The 19,972-nt window shown below is 32.1% G+C and overlaps 1 protein-coding gene across 7 annotated transcripts in view; it reads left to right on the top strand.

Moving 5' to 3' along the window:
- The window catches only part of LOC143233116 (uncharacterized), a 38,265-nt gene that overhangs the window by 1,407 nt on the left and 16,886 nt on the right, over positions 1–19,972 (top strand). For 3 of the 7 annotated variants that reach the window (XR_013017989.1, XR_013017985.1, XM_076469040.1), the window contains one exon: positions 3,475–5,214. The exons of 3 other annotated variants lie outside the window; for them this stretch is intronic. Coding sequence is in view for 2 of the 4 variants with exons in the window: in XM_076469040.1 (XP_076325155.1) it covers positions 3,475–3,556 (82 nt within the window). In the remaining 2 variants the exon portion in view is untranslated. Of the gene's footprint in view, positions 1–3,474; positions 5,215–16,764; positions 17,111–19,972 lie in introns of those variants that run through there. One more of the 7 variants, XM_076469042.1, reaches the window with a different exon arrangement.

Genomic DNA, 19,972 nt, shown 5'->3' with positions numbered 1-19,972 from the left:
TACTTATTAGTATGCAGCAATGCTATGTTTAAACATGAGCTTAGATGAAAGCCTTGAATATTGTGGGAAGTATAAAGAGGGCAGCACTGAATGAGAAAATTATGTGCGAATAGTCACTTATTTGTCACCAATGCAATTTCAGTGTATTTGAGCAAATTGGAAAATCCTTACATTAAAATGAAATTCCTGTACCTCAAATTTGAAGGCTTTTAATGCCCCTGTAGTTTAGTATTGTGGAAATATTTTGTGTTTTCTGGCAGTGTAGAACATGGTTGAGTAAACCTTCACAAAAATAAAAATTTGTGCAAGCTGATTAAAATGTATGTCAGTGACGTAGGAGTGGGGTGGAATGAACATGGCTTTGTACATATGCTGACATTATGAGGAGGTCAACTTGCAGGAAGTGTAGAGAAAACCTGTGAAAGGAATTGTTAGTTTCATTTTTAGTGTTGTAAATGTAACATTTCAAACGTTTTTATTTTTGAATGGAATGGTTGAACTGTGTTAAATTCAAGTAAACGACTTGCTATTTATCACAAATGTGCTTTTGTTAAAATGTTTGTGTATGTTGTTTGAAAAATATTTCTTTTACATCATTTAAATACAGATGTATTACAGATTTTGTGTGTTGCAGTATGTCTTACTGTGGCTTATGTATCATGATATGATAAATATAAAACTATAATAGATCTACCATCCGACATTAAATTCAAGTTTATAGTAGTCTTTTGTCAAAATATCACAAATTGCCTGTTGTTACTCAAGAAATCTGATGATCATTGATGCAAATGACCCCCAAATAAAACATATTTAACTAAAATTACTACAAATTTAAATATGCAAGATGATATACAGAAATATGCTTATGATAGTTATATAATTATGATGTTGCATTAATTTCGTTCTTGAAAGTCAAAAGGCCTCATTTACTTAATCTGATATTAATATATTATACTTGTCTATAACAGAGTTAAAATCAGTTTATTTATAATACACATAGGTTTATATATATAACAAGCTTACACTTAGTTGTAACATTATTTGTAAAAACTATTCTGCAATATTTGTAGTGCTTATTTCTGTAGCTTAATATAAAGAAACAACAACATTTAAGCAGATATTAAATATTTTCATAATTACTTGTTTTTGCATTGAAATTATTCCAGTTTAGTATTTATTTTAGTATGAAAAACAAAATGTTTGATACTCAAAAGAACCTTGTTCTCTACTGTAATATAGAGTGCACTAGCCTTGGTTTTATTAGCACTGACAACTGTGTTTTAATGCTAAAATACCAATATTGTTTTGCAAACATAGACCTTATGATTAAATATAAACCATAAGGTAAATTTTAAAATCAAAATCTAATCATTCTGATAAAACTTATTCTTAAATCTTATACAAATACATATTTGCTATGGTTAAATAAGAGACAACTAAAAATGTCATATGTATGGTGTATGGTTAAGGATAAAAATGTTTAGCTTTGTTTCTTTAGTAATTGTTCTTGACCAGCATTAGAAGTGAAAGGCAAAATTCCATGAACTGTTATAATTTAATGACAAGTAGTAAATTGAATGACACCTTGGTTCATATTTATTTTAAGACTTAGAAGTTTGTTACTTATAAAGGTTAAAATTATTTTCTTTTGTTATATGTATATACATGGTTGTTATGAAATAAATTGTTATATTAACTGCTATTACAGTAGTATTAATAGTTATTGATGTTTTGAATTAGATATTGGTATTTCAAGATTATTATGAAAGAAGCTCATTAAAATATCTAACATCTACCCATAACCCCATAAAATTAATAAAAATTGAGTGGTAAAACTAGTATAAAGTCTGTCTTAAGACCTCTTTCACAGTTAAAAGAAGAAAAATACATGTGTGTGTGTGTATAAATAAAATCTAGGCTTAATATTTTCACAAAATATTTTCATACTGTGAAATTATTTTTGAAATTTTGTTTTAATTTGACTGTTTTCTGATCATAGCTGTCACTTGATCTTATACTGGTGTTGCAAATCAAATCATATACTAGAAAATTAGTTTCTTTTTTGTGTTAGGATGTGCTTTAATATTTCATGTTAACTTTGTCTTTACTGAAGTAATTTTAACATTTTTATTGTTAATAAAATAACACAAACAGGAAACTAATCTTGCATTATATTATTTTATTATATGCAGTATTACTGTTATTGTGCATAACGTGGTTTGCTCTGTTCTACATTTTCTACCTTAGAGCCAGGGTTTATGACCTCTTGCTTTTGTAACTTATTTTCTCAGCTTCGATGATTTTGTTCAGCATTTCCAATAGTTTGCTTTTACTTGTTATTCAGATGTGGATCAGATGACTGTATCTTCAAACTTCATCACCTTTAACTTGTTACATTTGTCTCAAACATCCTGACATTTTTGTGTTTCCATACACGATATCCAGATTTATGCAGCTTTTTTTCTGGGGTATCTTCATGTTGAATCTTGTTCTCCTCAACAAGCTCTGTCAGTAAAATCACACTTACATGAAATATGACAAAATTGTATTGACTAGACAAGATTTTTGAGGATTATATCTGTACTGTATTGTTATGTCAAACTGCAGTATTACATTACAGGATTATATCTGTACTGTATTGTTATGTCAAACTACAGTATTACATTACAGGATTATATCTGTACTGTATTGTTATGTCAAACCGCAGTATTACATTACAGGATTATATCTGTACTGTTATTGTTATGTCATGTCCAGTATTACATTACAGGATTATATCTGTACTGTCTGTCAGTATTACATTACAGGATTATATCTGTACAGTATTACATTACAGGATTATATCTGTACTGTCTTGTTATGTCAAACTGCAGTATTACATTACAGGATTATATCTGTCTCAATTTTGAAAATTGAGCAATTTTATATACTTCTAATTTGTTATACCTTGTTAAAAAGAACATTTCAATCATGACTGGACTGTGACTCGTACTCTGTAAGAAAAACTCCTGAAGTATAAATAAGCAAGGTGGTCTTGTGTTGAATGAGCAATGAACTTCTTTTATCACCCTCACTTGCTGTGGTGACCCAAACATTGGTGGATAAAATACACAATGTGTTTTACAGAATAACTTCCTGTTGTTATTTTTCTCACTGCAAATAATTTTTTATAAATCTTCACTTTTGATATATGTAATTAGAATATATTAAACAGTCAAAATTTGTAATTCTGTTTATTTCTCTTTACTGTTGTCACAGTGTAAAGTTGTATATTCTTCAATGAGTAAATTTCTCGGGGTATTATAGCTCCACAAAATATAGCACCTTTCACAATATAATTATACACTGATCAATATGTCAGGAATTCTTTAGTTATCTCAAAGTATAGGCTCTTACTTGTTAAGAAATTGTCATCCATTAAGAATACAATTAACCAATTCTTGTTTCTTTTATGGTTTGTTTTTGTATTTGAAGACTCATTACTACACATTTCAAGTCTCATCATATGGTGCAAGACCATAAAAGGGTAAGAGCTACTAATAGAGAACAGCTTTAGAGATGAATAGAAGTAAAGTTTAGTTATCACTGGATAAAGATTATCAACAAGTTACATGAGGAATAATTTATGCTTCTGTGATAATGTGATTTAAATGTAACTTCTGTGCTGATGAACAACATAATTTAGTGGAAAGTTTAAAAGACATCCACATAAATCACAGTTTTAGAAGTTTATGATAGTATTTTTAGATATTGTCTTCATTCCTGTAAATGTTTTCACATTAGGCCTATTTGTATGTGTAGATGTCAAAGCTCATGTTTAAGTCACAGTCTTAGAAGTTCATGATAGTATTTTTAGATATTGTCTTCATTCCTGTAAATGTTTTCACATTAGGCCTATTTGTATGTGTATATGTCAAAGCTCATGTTTGTTGACATTTTAGAGAGTACCATTCAACATAGTGTAGTGTATTTGATGTCATTTATTAAATATGTGTTTATTTTATACTTTATTACTGATTTAGAAACATTTTGTGGTAGGTGAAAGTAAGTAACAGATGCAATATATATGATAGTATTTACAAAACCTTTAGGTATGCATTTCAGAAGCTGTTTAAATACAATATGGAGATTATGCAATGACAAAAACAAAACCTTATTTTCCACATGAGCATTGACTTGTGCTTTGATATGTTAATCTAAGTCAAACAGGTATAATCAATTTGCAGACATATCTTTGTAAATCATCTAATTTTTTGTGCATAACAGACTTTTATGTTTTACTGAAAGCTTACTATGTTTTTTGCACATACATATGATAGATTTTGAATTTTATAAAGTATTCCTTTTTCAATATTGGGTCAGTCGATTGGACCAGTTCCATGCATGCTGGATTCAGTTGTATTTGGTCACAAATTATGACAATTTTTTAGTGTTTGAGAAGACATTACACAAGCCTTTTTATGTTTTAAGAGTGTACAGTAGTAATAGTAAAATAATATCAAATTGGTTCAAATGTAACTCATATCTGTAAGTATTGAACATTATTGTTAAATGTATCATATTCAAGTAACACAAATAAATAAAAGAAGTTTTAATTCATGTAGAGACAAAATATACATAAATTAATTATATCCAACCATACTGTTAGCAAAACTATTGTTAGGTAAATGTTTGTCCTTTTTTACATACAAGTCTCTTTTTTTTCTATATATTTTGGAGTGAAAACAACAGGTATTCTGTATTCATATTTATGATTGGCCTTCCTTCTCCATTGTTGTTGTTTTTTAACTTGTAGTCGATGTTTTATTCCCCTCGGTGTGGATTCCTTTACTTGGTGAGGGGACCTCTGAGGGAAGGTTCTGTTCTTTCAGTTTACCTTCTCTGAGATCTAAACATCTACTCACGTGTTTGCCGTGCGTGACAACCCATGAAGGGGAGGAGAGGATCCTGGTGGTTGAGGGGTCCAACTCTAACACACCACCTTAGCTTTGAATTCCTATATACAGGTGACCTTGGGGTGGCCCCTCCTTGGGTCAATTGCATAGCTCCCTTGGGCTAAGGTCAACCAAGTACCAGTGTTGGAAGTTCTCAAAAGGTGTTGTGGGCATTGTGTCTGATGCTGGTGTTTGGGTATAGTACTCACAAAATCCTGGCGTTACTGCATTGTCCTTGCTTAACAATGTAGTGCATCTCCTCATAGGGCTCTTTGGTGAGTGGGGTCAGAGAGCACCGAAATTAACTTTTTTCTTATGGATCCTCAAAAAAAAAAATTCAAATAAAATAGTGGAAAAACATTGAATAAGTAAATGATCACGTCTTGATATTTCTGAGGAGCAATCTTCAACACCTGTACCACCTGTTGTACCTAATTTTCTTATCCTACATTCTCTTTCAGAGAAACCTTTAGGGCAAATGTTCCCCTTTTTTTATTCAGAAGGGACTGGAGGGATTTGCTGGCTCACCAAAGCGAGTAAGTAAACGTTGATCTGTTAACATATTGATGGAAACATAAGAGATCTCACTGGTTTCTCCACTCAAGGGGTTTCCTATAGTGAGGCGTATCTCCACTCACAAAGATGGAGTTACATTGCTGACCAATATCCTCATTCTGAGATTTACATCACCACGTGCACCTGCCACCATCAAGGCAGGTTATCTTAATTGCAGGGTATGGCTGTACATTCCAAACCCTCCCCGATATATCCAGTGTCAGTGGTTCGGTCACTCAAAGATGTCATGTTGTAGTTCCGTGACATGTGCTCGTTGTGGTGGCAAAGACCAGGATGCATATGAGTGTGAAACGGACCCACATTGTGTCAATTGCAATGGCTCTCGCCCTTCCTACTAATAGCTCCGAACCGGGACTTGAAAGGCCAACTTCAGGTGACTGACAGTGGTTCTTGTACTTACCTGTTAGTCTTCCTGGTGGGTTATTATAATTATGATTATGCTACAGAAAGTACTTTATGACTTCACTTACTGTAGTTTCTCTCTTAACGTTGTAGACTAGATTTGAACATTGGTTGAACAAATTCAGAAACACGTCTCCAAATGGAACAGCAGTATGTTTGCAGAATCACACTGCTAAATACCAGGTTTCAATACCCATGGTGGGCAGAGCACAGATAGTCTATTGAGTAGCTTTGTGCATAATTCTAAATTGACAAACACATGTTATAAATTAATAAAGGTACAATTCTCCATTTAATATTCCTAAGACATCCACATATTTTTCTGAAGATTTTTTTTTCACAGCTTTAGAATGACCTAACTTCTTGAAATTGTATGCTAATTCTGTAGTTGAGAGACAATTAAAGGGTTTTGGGCACCTACAGTTACTTTTCCTTTGGCATTTCATATTTTGCAAATGCTGTCATTTTTGCATTTGTATGAGCTTTGAAGAGAAAGAAATGTCTTGTTTGAGATTATCAAACATTTTGTAAGACTAACCTCAATGTCAAGTAAAATTGCTCATTATATTTCAGAGCTAGATGGAAAAGTAGTCAGTTACAGAGAAATATATTTTAAACACAGTATAAGATGTAATACTGTGATTGTGTGTTTGTTAAGTAATCATTTTCTTTCTCTGTAATTTTCATCATTTGGGATCTTCGTTTTAAGATGTTAAGTGTGTGTGGCTATCAGGTGTGTTTATTGAATAGTGAGATCTGAAGTCAGATATCAGGACTTGCTTGTATTACAATTTATTATTAAGTTCCTGACTAATTACCAGGAAAGAGACCTTTAACTTTTCTGTTCTGTATATTTCCACCCGTGTTTAATTTTTTTCTGTGAATGTCATGATGTTTTAGTGAGTTACATTTTAAATTTAATTGAACTACTTTTTTATCATGGTATATAAATACGTTTGTCATAGAAACACAGTTAATAATCCAAATTTTAGTAACACATCAGGTTTCAGTCCTTAATTTTACAAGGCAACATTAGTACAAGAATTGTGACTTTTCTTCTTGACATCCTTCTTCTCCAATGTATGTTTACAATCCCTCTAAGAAGTATTAAATTTGAAATACATTGCTTATGATATTAACAGTATTGAGGCAAAGACTAATTTTTATAGCTTTCAATTTTATTTAGTTACAGTGCTACAAAAATATAATAAATCATACCCCACATTCACACTGACCCATCAAATCATGTTTTTCAAAATTGCCATTAATTTTCTCTGTGTTTAATACTATATTTTTATATTCGATAGGAAGCAAAGGTTTTAATCTATCAAATGAGATAAATTGTTTTCTGTATTGAGAATTGTCTATTTTCATTTGCAGTTCAAACTTTATTCCCATGCAAACACATCAATGAGCTTAGCTGATTATAACCTTTTTAGGTTAGAGTACATAAAATAAGAAATAATAAATTTTTATGAGGTATGCTTGCAAGCAACTCATAAGCAGTCTTATGTGATTCAGTAGGGTAATTTGATCTTCACATTTACCAAGTAAATTACAAATTTTATGGTGAGAATATCAGTTAAATATGATTCAAAAGGACAATAAAACTATAAGTATAAACAGATATATACTGTTGTACATTTCAAGATATTTAGAATAAAGAAATGTTTCATGTCACAATCTGAAGTTATTCTAGAAAGAAAAATGTAATTTTAGTACATATTGATTTTTTTATTTGGTGGCCACAAAATCAGTCAAATGGGACAACCTCATATAAAGTTACAGTAGATAAAATGACAGATAAAATATAATGTTTTACTGATAAAAACATTTAAAATTTTGTTAGGAGGTTTTAAGAGGTTATGGAAATGAAGTTTCAGATTTTTTCAGACAAGTGGAAGTACTTTCTAATTTTAACATAAAAATCATTTTGCACTCCGAGCAGCCAACACTTTGACTCCATATGTTCATGGAGAAATACTTATTGAAAATACTTCATTAAAAATTCTGTATTTTTCTCAAAAAAATGGTTCCTGGTGACTACTGAAAGTTTTTGATATTTAGTATAGATGAACAAAACAAATAAGTTATTGAATGGACACAATAAAGGCCAATTTGGGGTCACGAACTTAGTTAACACTTTCATTTCTTGGCTTGGTATAACATACATGAGTTCGTCTGCACTTTTTCACATATTAACTGTTTGTGCTACAACCTTTGATATAGCATATGTATTTTGCAAAATTTGGTATACTTTTAGTAAAGATTACAGATTGTTTAATGAAATATTTTTACTAGAAATGTGTTTGTGAAATTAGTGTATGTTTCGTTACTAGTCTGAATGTAAAGGGATTTCATGTTAGGATTAAGAGAACAATTCTTCATCTTCAAAATCTCATATTATTTACCTAATCTCTAAAACATCCTAAATACATTTCAAACATTTATTGATGACGAGAAACTCACTTTCCCAGTTTACACAATGTCAAAAGATTGTTTGACACTTTTGTTAATTGGAAATGCAACTGGCGATTTTAAATTAAAACCCATTCTTGTGAATCGTGTGGAAACCCCCCGAACACTGAGCGGCTGTGCAAAGAAGACTCTTCAAGTTGTTTGGCGATCAAATAAAAAGTATGGATTACGAAAACTTTGTTTGATAACTGATTAAAAAGTTACTTTTGTCCTACAGTAGAACGTTACTGAAAAAACAAACAAACTTGGACTTTAAAGCTTTCTTGTTATTAGGTCATGCACCAGGCCATCTATTGGGACTTTGTGGCTCTAACGAAAATGTCAAAATTCACTTTCTTCCATCCAATGCAACACCTCCACTGCAACCAGTGGATCAAGGTGTCATTGCGACGCTTAAAGCTTACTATTTCACACGAACTTTTTCTCAAGCTATAAAGGCTACAACTGGAGAAGCTGCACTATATTTGACTGAATTCTAGAATAATTACAACATCAGAAATGCTATCAAAAGCATCAAGAAGCGTGGCTCCAAGTTAACAAGAGTAACAAGAGAGCGGCGTGGGAGAACGTTTTGTCTGATTGTGCAAGCCATTCCTGTGGCTTTGAGTCCGAAATTAGGGATGTTTCGGAAGACGTCGTCGTCATTATCCAGTCTTTGGAAGTGGATAATGTTCGAGAGTGCATTTATGCACATTCTCAAGCTCTTGACAACGATACGCTCTTTAATTTAGACTAAGATTGTGCATATCGGAAAGAAGACGAAAGTTTGTTTGTTTGTTTTTAGAATTTCGCACAAAGCTACTCGAGGGACATCTTTGCTAGCCGTCCCTAATTTAGCAGTGTAAGACTAGAGGGAAGGCAGCTAGTCATCACCACCCACCGCCAACTCTTGGGCTACTCTTTTACCAACGAATAGTGGGATTGACTGTCACATTATAACGCCCCACGGCTGGGAGGGCGAGCATGTTTGGCGCGACTCGGGCGCGAACCCGCGACCCTCAGAATACGAAGCGCACGCCTTAACGCGCTAGGCCATGCCAAGCCTGAAGACGAAACTCCAGAGTGTAATGAAAGTGCTAGTGAAGAGCAGAAAGAATAATTTCTCTTACAGGAACTTGAGAAAAAATGTTTCGGGCAGTGGAAACTGCTACAGACTTAATTATGAATCATGATCCAGACCGAGAACACTACGATGAAATGAAGAAAAAGAATATGGTGCAACTAATTTTTGATAGATTTTCATTAAACAGTAAATTTATTACACTTTTCATTTTTTCAAAATAAAATTCTCATCGTTTTAATGTTTCAAAATAAAGATTATCAATTAATATCTTTTTTATTTTATCTCATAACTATTTGTGTTTTTTTCTAACTAATCAGGCTTAATTATTTCTACTATGAAGAAATTCCTTATGATACCCACGTATCATTATTTTTCCTGTTGAAACTATTCCCCCCCCCCATTCAGTGCTGATTCAATCAATGCGGTAGTTTTTCCAACGCAGCAACCGCACAATGCGAGGTATTCCTGTATATTCCATTCTGTAGTTTTGTACCTATTAAGAATAAGACTAATCACATGACTTGTTAGTTTACCGTTAGAAGCGTATAAATGCAGAGACGAAGTGATATCAATGGACCTGTCAGTTGATAGATATCCGTGCAATAGGTACTCCGTATAGGAAGTTCGTGTAGGCTGCATACACAGCCGCCTACGAATTCAAAATGGATTATACGCATGTTCGTTGTTATTTATTTAGTGTTATAACTGTATTACGTTTTATAGTGTGTAGCGATTAAGATACGACATTCACTTTTCTGAACTAGTAAGAATAAAAGTGTACAACAGTTCTGGCCAATAAGAAAAGCATGGGCAAGTAAGAACACGAATAGCGAGTATTGATTGGTTAGTAGTTCAATGAACAAAATTCATTTTTTCTTCCTTTCTTTGTTTTATGAGTGTACATAAACCTAAATAATTATACTACAGAACATTGATGAATGAGGACTTGAGGTATTGCGTCTATGAGTTTGGGAAGTTGTTGCCTAGATTATCTCCGGATGTTGTCATTAACATAGTTTAATTAGATTTGTTTGTTTGTTTGTTTTGGAATTTCGCACAAAGCTACACGAGGGCTATCTGTGCTAGCCGTCCCTAATTTTGCAGTGTAAGACTAGAGGGAAGGCAGCTAGTCATCACCACCCACCGCCAACTCTTGGGCTACTCTTTTACCAACGAATAGTGGGATTGACCGTCACATTATACACCCCCACGGCTGGGAGGGCGAGCATGTTTAGCACGACGCGGACGCGAACCCGCGACCCTCGGATTACGAGTCGCACGCCTTACGCGCTTGGCCATGCCAGGCCAGTTTAATTAGAACACGCATACCTTTTCTCCTGCTAACAGTCACAATTCTGAAATCAACATCACTATCTATTAGTGTTATGTTTCCCAAGTGTTAAATCCACCATAGAAGTTCGAATGAATTGTTCTTTGTAAAATTTTAACAGAAAGCATTACGTGGTACAAAAGATAACCTACAGTAAACATTTACAGTGAAAATATCAAGAAGTTAAAATTGTATTAATCTCAATTTAAGTGATGGTTTTACGTGTAATAATAGTTTCTTCAACTTCTTGTTGATTATAAACGTCTGTCACAAGTCATGGGTGAATTAACTTGCGCATCAAGCTGGCAAAGCGAGATTATATTACTGTACTTACTGTCAGAAATAAATGTTAAACTTATTACATTTATAATACTATATTTTATATCTAGCCCCATGAAAACTTTCAACAGTTAGAATAATGTATAACAATAATATTCAAACCACTTTAATTTCGACATATCTGTTGCATGCGACGTGTTTCACTCATCAATAAAGTGCATTATTAAAAGATATAATATGCCTAATACTAACATATGATAACAAGCAAGTTACTTACGTCATGCTATGCCATCTTGAGAAAAGGCTTTCACTCCATAACATTCATGGCTGAGTAGTTAGTATGAGAGAATTATATACCAAAAACACCGAATTTTAATATTAGTGAAAGAGCACGTTTAACCAATTTTGAAACTTTGCATTAAAAAAGAAACAAAAATAATTTAATTCAAAGTGCCAGAAACGTACATATTGAGAAGCAGTTTGATATATCATTAAAGTTATCAATTATGTCAAGAGTTGAAAATAAAAATATGGATGCTATAAAGAAAGACGGTAAAGCAGTTCTGAAATCAGAGCCAAATAAATGTTGTTTTATAGAGTAAGTGTGATAAAATCACTTTTCAACGTATGTGTTGTCCAACCCAGAGTTTTAGCCATTTTTATGTAATTGTTTGAAATTGGTCTGCACTCATATAAAATCATACAATGTCATGGAGAAGATCAATGTCTTGAAACTATGGAAGTTGATCATTCAGCGATAGTTTGTAACTACCCATCATGATAATTGAGTCTACATATACATTGTTTTTATTTTCTTTCAACATGAGATTACGTCATCAAAAAACATTTTAAATATTATGCAATAGTTAAACTTACACTTTCAGTAGCTTGACTTTATGCTTTTACTTGAGAAAATATTTTAGTTACACATGATACTTCATGGCGTTATCTTACAATCATTTTACAAAAGTGGATACTGTACTTTCACATGATCAATGATCAGTGTTTAAATTTAACTATATTGAAATCATTATTTTAACAGCTGTCTCTAGGATTTTAATAAATGCGCTGTGATAGTGTGACTATACTTCTATGTATGATGACTTCATCAATCTCTCAACTTGAAACTATTATTTTCCGTATTTTAACATGTATGAATACAGTTTGTTACAACTAAAATCTTAAATGAACGTCTCACTATATATTCATCGATTTTCTTTACAAGATCACAGTTGAATTAAACTTGGAGAGTGTCTTATGTTATTAGATGTTGATCACTTGTAAACATACCTCTAATCTTCAGTGGTAACACAAATCTTGTGGAACTATGGAATACATTTCTATACTATTCATAACTTCTTTAAAACATTGTCCTGTAGGATACTTGTTGTTTCCGCTAGCTTTAGTAAAACTTGTATATTATTTCGAATGTGACAGTTATTATAATGAAAAAATGTTATCACCTTACAACTAAACATAATAAATGAACGATTTTTTGTTTAACTTTACTGTTATATAAAATATTAAATTACATAAATTTTTAGATTCTCCATGCATAGAGTTTGGAAACTTTCAAGAGTTACAAAAGTCATACACTTATAGAGACAGTGATTATACAGTACACAAACTACTGTGGAAATATCGATGTTGTTATTGTACGTACTTCAAACAGCCTTAAAACTAAGAAGAGAAAGGTGATTAGAGCTTGTCGAGTGTTATGTTTAAGAACACTTTCCATCTTGGTTTAGAAAATATGTACGATAGTTGTTAAATTTAGAAAAACCATTTGGCTTTTAGTCCTAGCTAAACCTTGAATGTTATAATATAGAATATTGCCACGTTGTCACTGATATATATAAAACGCTTGAAGGTAATGTTGACTTTGTATTCGTATAATCTGAGTAATACTTTCAGTTCTTGATATCTATTTCAGTATCTTACATCTTAATCTGTTACATAGTGTTAAAAAACAGTAAATTTATATTCTGTCACTCAGTTAGCCTACAGTTTATATACAGTGCCCAACATAATGTTAGCAGTTGAATAAGTTTCAGTAAGCTCAGAATAATTTTTCATATAGAAAGATCGATTCACTTCCACTTAAATTTGAGAAATTGGTTTTCATCGACTTGAAAAATGATCAGTGATTGCTATAAACAATAACCTTTCCTATAGTACCCGTCTTAAGATTGCTCTGAAAAGACGCAACATACAATAGCATAGAAGATGTTTCTGGATTTGAAAGTCAACTTAATTTTCAAATAGATTTAGCATTTTCAGAAAATTTCAATCGTGCAGCATGTAGAGGTTCTTCAGTTAAGAAAAATATACTTATGGTACGAGTTCATCTTTCAATGTTGTAACATTAATGAAAAATTTCCTCGGTTAAAGTTATTACTGTTCACAATGTGACAACGCATTTGAGCATTTAAATAAACATAATTCTTCTGATTATTTTAATGTTTGTAAAAATGATGAAGGCTTGAGAGTTGAACCCCTAGTTTGTAGTAGTTGTAACAAATTTTGTAAATCTGCAAAATATTAAAAGAGACATGAATCAAAAAATAGTAAACAAACGATATCTTTGATAATTTCTACCAGCACGTAAATACTTTTGTCGTTAGTATCAGAAAAAAGGTTCGTCAAATACACACTGGTTTTTGTTTGTTTTGTTTTCGAAAGAGATCATGGAACCAAATTGTAATTTATTCGACGAATTCTGTCAATTCTTTATTTACAAAGAAGGTGCGAATTATATAGCTATAGCACATAATATGAAAGAGTTAGACAGACACTTCACCTTAAATTATTTTAGTCGCCAAGAAATGAAGCTCGAAATTATCATAAATGATGGAAAAAAAAAACACGCTTATCGTTGTCAAAAGTTTCAGAATTAGGATAATTGTCAATTGCAAGTATATACCTATGTTTTTATTATTGTTTTTCAAAATATTGGATAAGAAGAACAACGGAAAGGATATTTCTCTTACCTTTCCAGTATAAACTCAAGTGAAAAATATTGAGAACCTATACTGAATGGCCGTTTTCACTTTCCTGACATCATATTAATATTCATAAGACAAGAGTTCCTGGATTGTCACTTTCAGCAATGAGAGGAAGAGCACATCTTTGACTTTCAAAAACAGATGCACAGGTAAGAGAAAAAACTGTCAATGTTGGTTCACATTAATTTTTGTTGTTTTCTTGAAAATTGTGTCGAAATTCGCATTTTTAGTTTTTTATCTTTATCTAGATACTATCGATCAAATATAGATATATTTCTGTGGTGCTGTCTTCAATTGAGGAAAGAATTGCTCACAATCTATGATGTAGTTTCGCCTGAGTACGTGACCAGTTTCTGAATATTTGGTTATATTCAGATGGAGGTTTATATCCTCAAATTCCATAGTTGTTCACACCTAATCATGGATACTTTACAACCAAGTACTTGTTATATTATGTACAAAAATCGGAGATAGTAAAAATCCAACTTGCCCTTAATGATGGTGAAAAGCAAATCCTAAATTATTGAGAAGTTGGTTTATGTATGGAGTAAGACATGCTACTACCATGGCTATAGTAAATGTTATGATAATGGCATAAAGAACGTAGTTCTAAATAGACCCATATGGTTTATTATAAACAGCACAAGTTAGTAATAGAAACAACTTGAGGCTCAAGGATACAAAATCATGAAATATGGAAGCAAATGTTTAAGAAAATGAAGACTAACTATACAGATTTAATTAATTTATTAAGGGACCATACAGTAGTTTCTTGCTTGATGTATAAGATGCCGTTTATGGAATGAGAGTCAACGGAACAAGAATTCTATAAAACATATGGTGGAACAGGAAAACAATTTCAAGATTAAGGAAATGATATAAGATATGATGAATAATCTGGAGGATACACACTTGTTTTTATCTAACACTCTACCAATCTTTTGGAGATTCTCACTTTAAGTTGGTGAAACATAGACATTTATGAATTAAAATACGTCGTGGTAGTGCCTTACTCAATACTAAAAATGTTCTAGCATATGAATAATATCAGTCAGTTTTAGAAATCGATGAGGATAGAAACCTCGTAACTGACATCGAGAAAACAATGAACTCATTTAGACTTATTTGATACTCTCACAATGTTTATTTACAAGAAAAGAGTTTGGGGACATCTTTAGCGGTGATTAGCGACCTGACTGTGCAGAAAAACAATTATACATCATCATCTTGGACCTCAGTAATGAAAGCAGTAGTCAGTGGGTTTGTGTTTACTTTAGTTGAAATAAAAAGAAGCACATTTTGATCCATTAGGACAACCTCCACATAGTCTCAAAATAAGAAAATTCAACAAGAACTGTTGAACGTGGACTTACAACCAAGATGTACTACATGGGCTGTAGTGTGGACAGTATTGCATATTTTTATGCTGATTATCGTGGTCAATATGTTGAAATAAAAATGCTATCCAGATTCGGGTTCCACAGACATAATAATGGTATATTTATTCGTGAATTTATTGTGAAGCATTTTAATGTAAATGTGTTCTTAATCATTGATTCTTTGTTGGTTTGTTTCAATTTTCGTGCAGTTACATGAAAACTATCTGCATTAACCATCCATAAGTTAGCAATGTGAGACTAGAGGGAAGAAACCTAGTCATCACCACCAATCGTCAACTCTTGGGCTACTCATTTATCAATTAATTGTAGGATTAACCATCACTTATAATGCCCCCACGGTTGAAACAACAAACATGTTTAGTGCGGCGGGGATTCAAACCCGTGACCCCTCAGATTACAAGTCAAGAGCCTTAACCACCTGGTCATGCCGGGCAATTGTTTCTTAAACATTCGTCTTAACAGTAATAGTGTTAAATATCCGTCACAACAACATGCTCTCCCTTTCAGCAGTAGGGGCGTTATAACGTTACGGTCAATCCTACTATTCGTTGGTAAAAGAATGGCCCAAGAGTTGGCAGTGGGTGATGATGACTAACTGCCGTCCCTCTAGTCTTATACTGCTAAATTAGGGACGGCTAGCGGAGATAGCCATAGTGTATGTTTGCGCGAAATTAAAAAAAAACAAAAAAAAACAATTGGAATAACTTAGAAGAATGCCAAGTCAAACTATGCTTTTTTACTCAGAACATGTAATGCATTCCCGTAGTTAAAAGAGTAAACACTATAAAGCTGGCAACTGAGTAGAAAGAATCATAAAACAAACAAGCCCAATGACGTTAAAGATAGTTAAAAGTTATCAACTGTATCAGTCTGAATGTTTAACTGATGAAGGAAAACAGAGGATGGGGATATACAAAATGAACTTTTACACACCACAGTGGCACAGCAGGATATCTGCTGATGCACAACACAGTTCGAGTGTATTGGATATAGTAATATATCAAGTAGTATATCTTGTGATATACGATTATGATAATGAAATAGTGATAGTATTATCGAATTATTGCTTTCAGAAACATTCATTATGTACGAATTATGCAGTACATTATATTGACGACACCTAATTTTAAATACTGTTGGAAATGTAAAACAATATTATTATGTGATTGGTTTAATGAATTGTGGTAATGAATGAAATATAATAGTAATATTATGGTGAAATAACTCGTCGTGAAACTATTATTCGGTCACTGTTAAGGTTGGGTTATAGTATGAATCTTATCACTAAACATTTCAGATGGATTAATGCAACCGTTGTTCAGTGCAACAAGAAACAACAGACACACGAAAGTTTAGTGGTTAAATTTTTTTAAGAAGGGAGAACTGATGCATTTTACACTATTTTCAAATTCTTCGAGAGAAAAATTATAATTTTATAAAATATCATGTGGGATTTATATACATGTAATATACAGAAAAACTGAGCACAGTTAATGACGGTATATGAGAAGTTACACAATGATGTCAAGTATAAATAAACCAAGATGCGTATGTGTGTGCGTGTTTTCTTATAGCAAAGCCACATTGGGCTATCTGCTGAGCCCCGCGAAAAAATTTATATTACCCAGAACACAATTTACACCTGAGGGATTAATCGGAACTTTGATGTTTAGAACGAGAGTTACAGGAAACCAGGCTGTCGATTTACCATCTTTGACTATGATCAATTATTAAAGTATTTTTGTTTCCGAGAATTACAAAAAATTTACAAAAATCATTCAATCAAGTGTCAGATCTTCTTGGGTGTCAGATGTGAGAATATCCTACATTTCCCGATCAAACCCTATATAATTAACTATTTTTATCTCTCAGAATTGAATAACATTTTTAAAATCTGGATGTACAATTCCTAGTATTAAGTTTTGTCTGAGAATATTTCAATCAATGTATTAATCGGGCACGATTATTAAATCTTATGTTTAGCTTCACAAGTTGATTCGTTACACAAGAGTTTAAAGAAACTATCTAAAGAAATAATTATGTTTAATCACTAATACTGTATAAAATAAAACAAAAAGTATATTCTTGTCTTTCTGGGAATATTTTCAGAAATCTTTCATTTGAGCTTGTTTCTTGCTGACTAAAACTATTTGCATTTGTACTAAAAGCTCGATAAATTCTCATTGTCAAAAATTATGAGACACAACTCTATCCTTTGTAATATTCTTATAATCAAACAGTTGCTGTGTGCTTCATGACCAGTATCAGTAATACAGTAATCAAGCTATTATTCTTTTATATATCCAACATACTTATGTTTATCATTATAGAACACACCTTACAATAAAAATGTGAAATTACAGGCTTGAGGATAAAACTGATACATTTATTGACAAAACTTCTAAATACACTGTTATTCTATAAACACCCTAGCTCATAAAATACTGGATCAGCTTTCATTCAACTTTTCTACACTATGTTTTTATTACTGTTTCAGATAAAGTCTATGTTTTACATCTGTATAACAACAGGAGAAAATAAATAGTAATACATCATACTAAGGATATTTCAATACACAAATAAACGAATAATGGATTCAAAATAAACTAAACATTAAGATTTCACTTTGTCGGCTCAGAAAATTATTTTACGTTTCAAATGTTTTCTTTGATTCTCCAGATAATAGAAATGTTTTTGAATGATTCTCATCGACAGGTTTAAAGAGTTGGTTGGTAATTTCAGTTTTTAGAAATCCATCAATTTTACTTTGTGTAAGATCCCTTGAAATCATTGGCTTTTTGTTATTCTTGTGAAATAAACACAAAAATATGTTAATAATATATTTGTCTGAAACAAAATCGATCACATAAAATAAATAATATCCTTATTTAACAGAAAAAACATTCGTAATTAAGTAACTCAAATGTATTAAAATTGATGTTAAAAATACATTAAACTCATTTCATTTTTAAATATCAGATGTGTGGTTTTTAATATTTTCTTCAAGCAATATTTAGGGTAAATATTAATCTGTCTTATATATAAATCTATAGTGGTTTGTCATTTTAAAAAAATAAAGAAAATTCGATTAGTATTAAAATACAGAAAAAAGTAATTAATGTCAAATTACTTTCAGCGTTATGATGATTTATCAATATCAGTTTACGTTCATCTTAAATTCACAGCTAACTTCACTTTCTGTATGTGACAACCGAGTAGCAAAACAGTTAAAAAACTGGACCACCAAAACTTGTAATGCAGGAAGGACGTAATAGAAACTTTAGCTACTAAGTTAATGTTCATATATCTCGGACTGTAAAACGTATTCATATTATATATTTATTATTGAAATATTAAAAAATATCTTAAATATCATACGGTGATGAACAACTTCCTAAAAGTCGTTTGTTTTTTCATTTCACTTAAAGACTTCGAGGTTAATCTTCTTTAATGTAGCAGTGAAAGAATAGAGGGAAGGCACCTAGTTATCACCACCAGCCGTAAACTCTTGGGCTATTCTTTTACAAACAAATAGTGGATTTGACTGTCATATTTTAACATCCCGATAGCCAGAAGGAGACGGGGATTCAAATCCCTGCCTCTCACATTGCGAGTCGAGCACCTTAATCATCTGGCTATGTCAGGCCTACCTTAACGTCGTAAAGTTAGACTTCAACCTAATTTAATAATAAAATGTAATAAAACAATCTTGAATATCATAGATAAATACGATGATGAACTAATTCCTTAAAGTTAAAGAGTCAAACTTAACCCAAATTTGAATCTCATTCAGTACAATTATTTGTCATTCCATAAGAGTGGTCTTGAGTTTGTATATTCAAATTAGAATATAAATTAAATATTCATTAAAGTGTAAGAACAATAATTATAAAGTACGTCTTTTCCGTGATTCACTCTGTAGTCAATGTGTATTTTGTATCAGTGGATTTACTGCTTAATTTGGTACAAATCAAGATTATTGTTTCGGTCAATTTGATGTAATCACTTGTCCAGTGTGCCTTAGCAGCTAGAGAGGGCCCACAGTTACAATTCCAATACTGCGAATTTTCTCTCTAGATTTCCCGTCTATGAGTGTTGTATAAGAGTGACGATGAAGTCCCATAATTCCATTATAGTAGTTCAAGTATGTGTGACGGCTGGTGTGTTGGCTAGCTGCTTTCAATCTAACGACGAGTGGTACAGAAAACTTTTGTATCGGTTTTATTGTTTTTGCTGTTGTTGAATTTCGTACAAGCCTTGGGTTATCTTCGCTATCCGTCCCTAATTTTTAAGTGACAGACAAGACACGTGCTACTCTTTATTAATGAACAGTGAAACTGATCGTCACAGTATAATGCCTATATGGCTGTAATGACAGTCATGTTCAATAACGAGATTCGATCTCGCCACTGTATATTTCAAGTTTTTTTCTCCAGTACCTCAGTGTCGAATCTGAAGGCTTATAATGCTAAAAACCGGATTTCGTTTGGATAGCCCATTGCGTA

The sequence above is a fragment of the Tachypleus tridentatus genome, chromosome 12 (assembly GCF_004210375.1).
Source record: "Tachypleus tridentatus isolate NWPU-2018 chromosome 12, ASM421037v1, whole genome shotgun sequence".
Classification (NCBI taxonomy): Eukaryota; Metazoa; Arthropoda; class Merostomata; order Xiphosura; family Limulidae; genus Tachypleus; species Tachypleus tridentatus.
Note: the sequence above shows the minus strand (reverse complement) of the source record. Positions and strands in the feature narration are given on the sequence as shown.